At 40.8% G+C, this 12,081-nt stretch overlaps 1 protein-coding gene across 1 annotated transcript in view; it reads left to right on the top strand.

Moving 5' to 3' along the window:
* The window catches only part of LOC139162276 (SUN domain-containing protein 3-like), a 33,371-nt gene extending 24,351 nt beyond the window's left edge, over window positions 1-9,020 (top strand). Inside the window, exons 10-13 of the mRNA XM_070742453.1 lie at window positions 453-562; window positions 2,867-3,034; window positions 7,086-7,175; window positions 8,883-9,020. Coding sequence (XP_070598554.1) covers window positions 453-562; window positions 2,867-3,034; window positions 7,086-7,175; window positions 8,883-9,020 — 506 coding nt within the window. The remainder of the gene's footprint in view (window positions 1-452; window positions 563-2,866; window positions 3,035-7,085; window positions 7,176-8,882) is intronic.
* Window positions 9,021-12,081: the final 3,061 nt, after the last annotated feature.

The following is a 12,081-nucleotide window of genomic DNA, read 5'->3' as shown; positions in this document are numbered from 1 at the left end:
AGCTTCAGTTGATTTAAATGTTTAATGGGCATCACATTTAAATCCCTGAACTGAAGCTTGGGGGGGGGGGGGGGGGGGAATAAGAAAGTGATTTGAAATCATATCTGACAGATTTTTCTCTTTCTACACTAAACTCTACAAAAGATGAATTACTATTGGATAATTACAGTATATATGAGTGAATTTAATTTCTGATGAAAAGTTTCTTTATATTTTATTCTGTACTTATTCTAGCCTTTATAAAAGTATCATCTATCTACATGGAGACTACGCGGGAACTAACATTGGGAAATTACATGTGAATGAATGTAATTTCTGATAAGAAATCTCTTTAAATTTTACCCTACTAATTCTAGACTTTAAAAAACATCTGTCACAAGAAAATACATCTAAATGTTCACTAGAAATAGAAAACAACTTGAGGTTACATAATCATCTGTCTGTCTATCTAGGAGCCACGATTGATAAAGACAGGACATCTAAGTCTTTTGATTTTTTACACCAGGAAAACTGTTGGTTTCCATTTATCGCTTCAGCCAACCCTCCTGAAACTATTTTACAGGTGCAGTATTTCTATCATTGCTATTAGTTAATTCAGAAGAATAGTACAATTTCTCAGCTAGAACAATAGTACTGCCCCGAGTCCAGTTTCTATCTCATAACTATATACATGTCATTATTTTCTTCTGAATGTTTTCTTTAACTTCTCAATCTAGCCTACACTATAGCCCTTGGATTTCCTAGAGATCTTGTATTCCAGATCGAAATGTTGATAAAATCTGACTTCATTTAATTTTAAGGAAAGCTCACTGCTTTCCTTAAAATTAAAGGATGCACATATTTGTGAATGGCTCTGAAAACTTTTTCTGCAGTTCTTCAGGGCCTATTTTGTTCTGACTTGAAAATCTAACTGTTGCTTTTAATTGCATTAAACTAAGGCAGAGTTCAGAAGTTACAATAATATGATTTCGGTTGGTTTAGAGGAGGGAGAGGGAGGGTGAAGAACTACCAAATTTTTTACTACCACACTGTGGGCATCTTTTATGCAGGACGCGCTATATTTTCTTTCAACATCTTTCAGTGCAAATTGGGTGCTCTAGGGTGGAGTTCCAATTTCGCTACTCCACTGCATTCCCTCCCATCCGGGCAGTAGCCCAACCCTGGGGAGGGATGCACAAAACTCTCCAGCTCAAAAACAGAATATTCCAGAGAAGAACAAAATCTTCTCCTTTGTATGTTGTTTCTGAATGTATATCTGGAATAGTTTGTGAAGTTCTGAGTTGCTGTATTTAAGAAGACTTTAAATGATGGCAAAAGCTGTGATGACGCAGTAGTTAGAATGCAGGATTGCAGGGTAACTGCTCACTGCCAGAAATTCAATCCTGACCACTTTAAAGTTGATTCACTTTTCCTTCTTTCTGAAGTTGGTAACATTGGGGGCTGCTAATGTTGTAAACATCTCAGGGAGTGCTGTAAAGTACGGTGGAATGGTATATAAATCTAAGTACTATTACTATTGCTATAGTGCAGACTGTTTCTCCTTATTTATGCTTTCTGGACGTTGGAAAGCAAAAGGAGAATTCTCTCCCATTTCTATAGAAATCTTCATTATTGGGCTTCAGAATGGAAGAAAATGGCCCCTTCTATATTGCTGAAGCATTGGCTGCTGGTGATAAATACACACACACACACACACACACACACACACAGAGACAATTCAAAAAGATAAAGGGAACACTTAACACAATATAACTCCAAGTAAATCAAATTTCTGTGTAATCAAACTGTCCACTTGGGAAGCAACACTGATTGACAATCTATTTCACGTGCTGTTGTGCACATTCAACTTTGTACAGAATAAAGTATTCAATGAGAATATTTCATTCATTCAGATCTAGGATGTGTTATTTGAGTGTTCCCTTTATTTTTTTTTAGCAATACACACACACGTTTATTAGTAAGGAGTATGCATAAGCACACTATTGTGCCTACCATCCCTGTCTTATTGTCCTATTTGCTTGTACCTACTTTACTTATGTTTGTGTTTAAATCAATACCTGCTATTATTTACACGTTTTGATAAACAAACACATAAATTTAAAAAATAAAATAAATCTGCCAACCTTCCGGGAATATTTCTTTAATCCCATCCATCCCCTTTCTCTGTTCTTTTCACCTTGTACTCTCCTCACTTTATGTAATCCTTTTTCCGAGTTCGTCATCCATTCCCTTCATTTCTAGAGCGATAAAAATAAAAATGTTGGAGATCCTGGTCCTTTCTTGCCCATTCTCTTCACTACTCCCCTCAATGAGATTAAAAGGCAGATAGACAGAAAGAGAATGAGAAAGAGGGAATGCCTCATTTATAACGGAGGAATGAGGGAAGAATGACATTTTCCTGGTTGCAAATGATTGGAAAATTTACACTAGTTGGGATATTATTCTGGTTTAATTACAAAACTCTATTTACCCACTAATAGTTTACTTTGCTGGTGTATCTGACCTCTTAATAAGCCAGAGAAAACACAGATTAGAGGTCAGAAGTAATTTTGTCACACATTCACAATAAAGTTCACCCTACTCCTGGAGAAACCCCAGTAATTATTGTACTCACACATCAAACCAATCTGCAGGACCTGAATTCATTTTTTAAAATTGATTTTTAACAATTTTAAGATACCCACAACATAAAACAAGTGTATAGTGAAAAGTGCCCACCACCCGACAAGCATACATACCCCACCATCAAATTGGGGGTGTTTCTTGTATAAACCATTTTAACCCCAGAGCAATGTATCTATTTACATATTATAGAGTGATTCCAATTTTGAGCATTTTATTTATGTGAATGGTCTCCTGTTTGTAGCCGGATGTTTACCCTGGAAACTGCTGGGCATTCTCAGGATCTGAAGGCCAAGTCGTAATTAAGCTGCCTGAAAAAGTCCGACTGACAGCCGTTACAGTTCAGCACATCTCTAAAGAAATAGCTTTTTCGGAAGGAATCACAAGCGCCTTAAAAGATTTTTTGGTTTATGTAAGTACAATACTGTTTTAACTTATCTTATATCTTTCCTCTAACTCCAATTTAGGAAGCACCAAGGCTACTATGCCCTTGATATTGAGCTGAAATAGGATATGGAGCCATTCTGGTATCGAGGTTAAGATGAAGGATTAGAAATCAGTGCTCCGAGTTCTATTTCTCCCTTTAGTATAAAAGCCAGCAGAGTTTAGGCCAGTCATTCTCCCTCAGACCAATTCATCTCTCAAAGTTCTTGGGGAAAAATGGGAGGTGGGAGCATTATGAACATATAGCAATGAGCTGCCAAAATGTTTACTGCCACACTGTGGGCATGGTTTATTTTGTGGGTGTGGCTTGCATGCCATGTGACCAGGTGGGAGTAGCTTGACAATCATGTGACCAGGGTGGCTTAAAGGTCACCAGGGTGGCTTAAAGGTCATGTGACTGGGTGGTAGTGTCTTGACGACTCTTTTTCAGTTGATTAAGTCACAGTATTTGAATAGCCACAAAAAGGACAAATGATAGACAGCATTATTTGTTGAGGAGCACAGTAACATTTTAAGGTTTTCTACTGAACCCATAAGGTTCAGTATAATAACAGATTGGGCAAGTAGCTCAATTTTCTTTAATGGCTATAAAAGTTAAGAACTAGATAATGATTAAAATGATTAAAGTGTTTATGGGTAAAACATACTATTTAATTATTTCCTATTTTAAAAGCAATTAAGGATCATACTAAGGTACTAGAGAAGGAAGGACAATTAAAAAATTATTAAGTATTCTATAAATAGTTCATGAACTTACAACTCCCACTGTGTCCCCCTCCCATGGGGGCCGCAGCCCATTATTGTGTACAGATTTTAAATTGTAACAAATAAAAGTAAGATACAAATTTAAGAAAAATATTAATCAATACCTTACTTTGTGATATGCAAGCTATTGCTCCCTTCAAAAAGCTCCTTTTGAAGGGATTGGTACATAATACACTGCCAGGTTCTCTGGACTGGCAACCTATCAGTAGAGGCTGGATAAACTAGCAATATTTGGAGTAATGAGCTAAATGGCCATTCCCCCTGTAGAATTCTAAGACAAGCAATTATATCTGCCCAACTCTATCAGCTTCCACCTAAGTAGTCTATTAATTTCTCTTATCCAATGACATGGCCTCATCTTCCCTGGTGTCTTTAATTCAGAAAATGACTAACAATTTCTTTGCTGTTTCCCATATGAATTCATTTAAAGACTGTCCCTTTCCCTACTCCATAGGATACTTCCATAAGGTCCCATAATCTGGGACATTTCCTGCCTTCACTACAACCCCTGTAGAGGATAGTGATTTGGAATACAATATGTGGGAGGAGGAGGATGAAATGGACAAAACCTTTGCCTGCTACTTCCAGGGAAAGTCAGAGTCCAGATCAGTACACCAGAGTTGCTGAAAATTAGCAGCATAGCTTTCTGAGATAAGCCCTAACATAGGCATCTTAACATTCCTATATCTTCTCTTCTACTCTTTCTTAGATATACTGTATTTTACTATGAGTATATCCTCTATATCAGAGGTCCCCAACCTTTTTTGCACCAGGGACCGGCTTTAAGCTAGACCAGTTTTCCATGGCCCGGTGGGGGGGGGGGGCTTTGGTCATATGGGGGTGGGGTTATGGAGGGGTGGAGCCAGGGCCGCCATCAGGAATTTTGGGGCCCCATACAGCCTAAGTGTCTGGGGGGCCCCCTCCCCGCCATTTTAAAACTACTTTATTTTGCGACATACCAATTATGTATGAAATTTACCTTCTTTGGGGAGGGGTGAAAGGGGAGAGTAAGAGAGGAAGGAGTGAAAGAAGGGAATGAGGGAGGAAAGAAGGGAGGAAGGAAAAGGAAAGCAAGAAATGGAGGAAGGAAAGAAAGAAAGAAAGAAAGAAAGAAAGAAAGAAAGGGGGAAGGGACAGGAACAGAGGAAGGAAGCAAGGAAACTTATGACAGGGGAGAGTAAGAGAGGAAAGACTGAAGGAAGGGAGGGAGGGAAGAAGGTAGGAAGGAGAAAGAAAAGAAGAAATAGAGGAAGGGAAGGTAAAAGAGAAAGAAAAAGAGAAAGAAAGAAAGAAAGAAAGAAAGAGAAATAAAAATAGAGAGGGGGAATGAAAGAAATGGAAGGAGGGAAGGAGAGAAAGAAAAAGAAAGAAAGAAAGCAAGAGAGAAAAAAGAATGAAAGAGCAAGAGAGCAAAAGAAAGAGAGAAAGAAAGAAAGAAAGAAAGAAAGGCAACTTCAAAGAAAGGCTCACTGAGCATCTCTCACTCTCTTTCTATCCCTCTTTCTTTCTCTCTCTTCCTTTCTATCTCTCCTCTTCCTTTATCTCCTCTCTCTCTCTCCCTCTCTCTTTCTCTCCCCCCTCTCTCCCCCCTCTCTCCCTCTCTTGCTATCTCTCCCCCCTCTCCCTCTCTCTTTCTCTCTCTCCCTCTCTCTCTTTCTCCCTCTCCCTCTCTTTCTCACTCTCCCCCCTCTCTCCATTTCTCTTTCTCCCTCTCTTTCTCTCTCTCTCCCCCCTCTCTCCCTCTCTTTCTCTCTCTCCCTCTCTTGCTATCTCTTTCTCTCCCCCTCTCTCCCTCTCTCTTTCTCTCCCTCCCTCTCTTGCTATCTCTTTCTCTTTCTCCCCCCTCTCTCCCTCTCTCTTTCTCCCTCTCCCTCTCTTTCTCTCTCTCTCCCCCTCTCTCTTTCTCTCTCTTTCTGTCTCCCCTCTCTCCCTCTCTCTCTCCCTCTCTTGCCATCTCTTTCTCTCCCTCTCTCTTTCTCTCTCTCCCTCTCTTGCTATCTCTTTCTCTCTTTCTTTCCCCCTCTCTCCCTCTCTCTTTCTCTCTCTCTCCCTCTGTTGCTATCCCCCCTCTCTCTTTCTCTCTCTCCCTCTCTTGCTATCTCTTTCTCTCTTTCTTTCCCCCCTCTCTCCCTCTCTCTTTCTCTCTCTCCCTGTTGCTATCCCCCCTCTCTTTCTCTCTGTCCCTCTCTTGCTAACCTCCTGTCTCCCTCTCTTGCTATCTCTTTCTCTCCCCCCTCTCTTTCTCTCTCCCTCTCTTGCTATCTCTTTCTCTCCCCCTCTCTCCATCTCTCTTTCTCTCTCTCCCTCTCTTGCTATCTCTTTCTTTCTCTTTCTGCCCCCCCTCTCCCTCTCTCTTTCTCTCTCCTTCTCTTTCTCCCTCTGTTGCTATCCCCCCCTCTCTCTTTCTCTCTGTCCCTCTGTTGCTAACCTCCTGTCTCCCTCTCTTGCTATCTCTTTCTCTCCCCCCTCTCTTTCTCTCTCCCTCTGTTGCTATCTCTTTCTCTTCCCCCCTCTCTCTTTTTTTCTCTCAGCAGCGGCAGCAGGGTGATCAGCTGTGAGGCGGAGCTACGGAACAGAGGCACGGACGGCGGCGGCGCAGGCTCGCCCAGCTGGGAGGCGGTGTTCTCGCCCCCCCCCCCCCCAGCTGAAACTGACATCCGGCCGGGGCGATTCTTCCCCGGCCGGACAAGCATGCTTGTGCTGCCAAAGGCAGCGTGTGGGCAAGCCTGCGCTCTGCTCAGGCTCGCCCAGCTGGGAGGCGGTGTTCTCGCCCCCCCCAGCTGAAACTGAGGTCCGGCCGGGGCGATTCTTCTGCCGGGAGGGCAGCGCCGCCGCGGACCGGCTGGAAAACCCCAACGGCCCGGTCCCGGTCCGCGGACCGGCGGTTGGGGACCTCTGCTCTATATAACCCACATCATGTATTTTACTATGTGTATACCCACTAAAACCCTCATTGTGTAGTGGACAAAATCAATCAATCAATCAATCAATAAAATAAACATGTTAAAAACAATCTGGCAATAACCAGGGTGAAAAATCACACCATTCTCCGTAGCTCTCTGCCCGTTTCATATAAAATAATTCCGCTCACCATTAAAAGATTGCCTGCTTATCAAGACTCAAAATTCCTTTTTTTTTTCCTTTTGGTTTCTGCATTGACCTGACTTTGTTGGCCAAGAACTGCTTCCAGGTTGTCCTTCAGGGCTGCTGCAGCATTCAACTCTTCTACACTGATTCCCTCCTTTTAATTTTAGGGGCTAAATGATGAAACAAAAGAGGAGATCCTGCTGGGAACATTCAAGTATGATAATGAGAAGGAATTAATTCAGACATTCCAACTGAAGGTAAACTAGAAATGGGAGAAGTGGGGTAGAGGTAAAACTAAAGTAGGATAGAGTAAAACCGAAGGGGCTGTGTCAGAGGGAGTTGTTTTGAAAGAATCTCTCCATTTTCTGCCCCATCTACTAAAAATCAGACAACTTTTAATTCAGTAATTTAAGGAGTGGATTAGGCCAGAGCTGGAAAACCTGAGCTCCTCCTGAGGAAATATAGTTTAGATCAGTGATTTTCAACCTTTTTTGTGCCATGGCACATTTTTTACATTTACAAAATCCTGGGGCAAACCACCAACCAAAATGACCCTCTAACACATTACATATTATATATATAGTTAATAATATATTTCAAATATCTATATACACCATCAGGATAGACATAACCAGCTGAGGCTTCATCTAGTGGTGGCAACATTTACCTCCAGTTCTGACCAGGATTAAAAATCGGGACCATGGGGAGGAGTAGCAGCTTCAACTACTCACTGCAGCCACACAATGACAAGTGTGCGGCAGCCCGAGCGGGGACCTTCCTGGGTGTGGATGAGAGGCGGCCTGCTATTGGTTCATCGCTAGTAGTCAGGATGAATCCTAGAATGTGATTGGTCAGTGAGCATTCCCTGTGCCTCCACTCTTCCTGTTGCTGATAGCTGAAGGGATTGTTTATATTCGGATGGAGGTGGCTGACGGCCGGCCGGATAAATGGCCTCCGCGGGCCATAGTTTGGGGATTCATGTTTAATTTCCCCACGGAACACCTGACCATGTCTCACGGCACAGTAATGTGCCGCGGCACACTGGTTGAAAAACACTGGTTTAGATAATCTGTGGCACTATAAAGATAGTCCCCGACTTACAGCAGTTAACTTAATGGCTGTTCAAAGTTTCAGTAGCATTGAAGAAAGTGATTTATGACCATTTTTTCACACGTGTAACCATTGCAGCACCCCTATTTGTACACTTGACACCTGACTCACAATTTGGACAGCTGCAGTGTCTCGGGGTCCATGTGATTAACTTTTGCAACCTTCTGACAAGAAAAGTCAATGGGGAAACCAGATTCACGTAACAATTTGTTAAGTAACAATGTGTTTCTAATTAAACAAATGTGGCAAGAAAAGTCGTAAAATGGGGCAAAACTCACTTAGCAAAGTTCTCACTCAACAACATAAATTTTGAGCTCAATTGGGGTCATATGTTGAACTCTATCTATATTGATGGGAGCTAATGGGACATAGCAAAACAAAAAACAAAAAAATCCCACCACAAATCTTCTTTCTGATGAATAACAATCCCAAAGCAGTTATATCAGCATTTGGGAAACAGGTCTACAGATTTATTTTATTTATTTATTTGATTTTTATGCCGCCCTTCTCCTTGGACTCAGGGCAGCTTACAACATGTTAGCAATAGCACTTTTTAAGAGAGCCAGCATATTGCCCCCATAATCCAGGTCCTCATTTTACCCACCTTGGAAGGATGGAAGCCTGAGTTAACCTTGAGCCGGTGATGAGATTTGAACCGCTGACCTACAGATCTACAGTCAGCTTCAGTGGCCTGCAGTACAGCATTCTACCTGCTGCGCCACCCCGGCTCTTGTATATAGATATACAGTATAGGCTTTGCACTCTTCTATTAAACCGATAGAGCCATTCAAGAGGATGACTTCATCTCGATTGCTTTTTATTATGATTGTTCTTTTCCCTCATCTACATTTCAGAATGAACAAGAGAAGGCATTCCAGTATGTAAAAATCAAAGTGGAGAGCAACTGGGGAAATCCAGAGTACACATGCATTTATCGAACCAGGGTGCATGGAAGGATGGCCAATAAACCATTTGGGGAAGAAAGTGGATGAAATCTAACAAGATAAATAAATCCTGCCACTTTCCCATATTAAATTTAAATTAAATTTATTAAATTTAAAATATTTTGTTCGTTTTTCCAAGACAAACACCACATCATCTGCGAATGCTTGTGTTCTATAAATTTCTTTTTTAATCTTCAATCCTTTTATTTCCTTATCTGCTCTTATTTTAATCAACAATGCCTCTAATGTTAAAATAAATAATAGTGGCAATATTGGACAAGTTTGTCTTACTCCTCGTTGTATATTTACTTTTTTGGTCTGTTCACCATTTATTATAATTTTAGCTGTTTGTTCTGTATATATAGTGTCTATTATATTAAAAAACTTTGTTCCTACCTCCATCTTGTTTAGTTGTACTTTCATAAAGTTCCAATCTACATTATCGAATGCCTTTTTCGCATCCAAAAATATAAGCACCATTTGCTTTTCTGGATGTTGCTCATAATATTCTAATGTATTTACTATTATTCTTAAATTATTTTTTATTTGTCTTCCTGGTAAAAATCCATTTTGATCACTATGTATCATATTATTTATAATACTTTTAAGTCTATTAGCAAATATTGATATAAAAATTTTATAATCTACGTTTAATAGTGAGATAGGTCTATAATTTTCAATTTTTTCTTTTTCCATGTCAGCTTTATGTATTAAAGTTATTAAAGTTTCTGACGATGTTTTTGGTAATTTACCTTCTATCAATATTTGATTATATGTCTCAAGCATATTTGAGAAAAGTATTTCTGTGTCCAATTTATAAAATTCGGCTGGTATTGAATCTGGGCCAGTCGCTTTATTATTTTTTTGTTTCTTTATAGATTGTTTTAATTCTATGTCTGTAATAGGTTTGTTTAGTCTTTGCTGTTGTGTTTCAGTTAATGCTGGTAACTCTATTTTTTCAAAATATTTGAAAATTAAATCCTCACTTATTTGTTCTTTCGTATAATTGTTAATAAAATTTTCTATCCATTTTTTGTACTCTGGGTCTTTTATTATAGTTCTATTCATTGTCCACTTTTTTATTTTCCTTTTACCTTTCCAATATATTTGTCTCTATTTCTATTTTACTAATTTGTTCCATTATATGGGCAGGGGCCCAGGCCATATCAATTCTAGACCAAGTCTTGTGCGGGTTAGAGTAAAAAGTATATTGGTTATCTTTTAGGTGTTGTTCTCGCCATACATCTTTTAATGATAGTTCCGGACTCTTTTTCCAGAACGTCCCAGGTAAAATTACCTTTTTTTTCTTTTCTTTTCTCTTCCCAGTATAATCCATTTGGTCATCTGCAATTGCATTGAAGTCCCCTATTATTATCATATTTTCAATTGATAATTCATTAATTTTTTCGTGCAGATCTTTATAGAATTGTTTTTGATTATCATTTGGTGCTTAAATTGAGACAATTACAGGAGGTTTTGTTTCTAAATCTAATTGCACTATTAACATCCATCCATCACCGGCAATAGATTTATTATAACCGGAAACAGATGCCCCTCCGTATAGCCCCTGATATAGCTTGTCTTTGCTCCTCTCTCTATGGCCGACCACGGGAAGTGACGTTCCCCTTTCCACCCACCCAAGACTGTCCTCTCGCCACAGGAAGGTTGCGCAGGAACAGAGGGGCCCGAAGCAAGTGTCTGAGATCAGGCTCGGCTAAGAAGATGTCGCGGGGTCCGGGTTCGGGGATGCAACACAGAGACCTCCCCGAGGAGGTGATCGGCTACACCCCGGATGAGAAGCTCCGGCGGCAGCAGCTGCGAGAGCTCCCCCGCCGCTGGCTCAAAGACCAGGAGCTGATCCCCCGGGAACCGGTCCTTCCCCCGTGGAAGGTTGGCTGGGTGGAAGGTTTCTGGCAGTGCTTCCTCCAGCCCGAGACATTCTGGAAGAGACAGATAAAGGTGAAGCCCAGCACAAGTGGTGGTGGTGGGGGATAGGGGATTCCCGTCGGATTCCCGTGCTTTCTGGCCACGGCGGCTGAGGACGATGGGGGTTGTAGTACAGCATCTGGCCCGGGCACCAGTTTCAGGGAAGGTGCCTCTACCTAAAGCAAACCAAGGTTTTTGATCGATTTAAGATTGCAACCCTACGTTTTATTGGGATGTGGTCCACTGGATGTGAGATATGACAAGCGCTTAGCAGACGTGTGTTATGATTTGTGTGGTTTAATGCCCACATACATACCTCTAATTCAGTGTTTCCCAACCTTGGCAACTTGAAGATATCTGGACTTCAACTCCCAGAATTCCCCTTGAGACTCTTACGGAAGGCAAGGAGGGTGTTAAAAAGTGTGTTAAGGTGAATATAATGATATATAACAGTGATAGCATAGCATAGCATTTAGACTTATATACCACTTTACAGTGCTTTACAGCCCTCTCTAATCGGTATACAGAGAGTAAACTTACTGTCCTCAACAATCTGGGTCCTCAATTTTACCGACCTTGGAAGGATGGAAGGCTGAGTCAACCATGAGCCTACTGAGATTCGATCTGACAAACTGCTGGCAGCCGGTGATCAGTAGAAGTAGGTTGCAATACTGCACCTCAACTACTGCACCACCAAGGCTTATCATAATACCTTCCTAGCAATAAATAAATAAATAAAATTGGTAAATTCACAATTCAAACTCTTGGCAAATACAACAGTTAGCCCTATCAGCAAAAGTAGTTGGAAGTACTGCACTCGACCCACTGCACCATTGTGGCTATAATGATATACAACAGTGATGGCAAACCTTTCATGGCTCGGGTGCCAAAAGGGTGTGCATGCGCCCAAAAGTGGGCCCCTGCATGCCCATGTGCATAATGCAATGCACTCCTCCCCACATGTGTGCACAACCCCATTATTATTATTATTATTATTATTATTAATAATAATAATAATTTTATTATTATTTTATTATTATTTTATTATTATTAATTGGATTTGTATGCCAATTAATAATAATAATATTATTAACATGCACACACACACCCGCCTCCCCCACACATACGCACAGGCCTCACTTAAACCTCCAGATTTCTTTTTGGCCCATTGGGCTGGGATTTT

This window comes from Erythrolamprus reginae, chromosome 2 (genome assembly GCF_031021105.1).
Source record: "Erythrolamprus reginae isolate rEryReg1 chromosome 2, rEryReg1.hap1, whole genome shotgun sequence".
NCBI classification, from domain to species: domain Eukaryota; kingdom Metazoa; phylum Chordata; class Lepidosauria; order Squamata; family Dipsadidae; genus Erythrolamprus; species Erythrolamprus reginae.
This window is presented reverse-complemented; position numbering and strand designations above follow the sequence as displayed.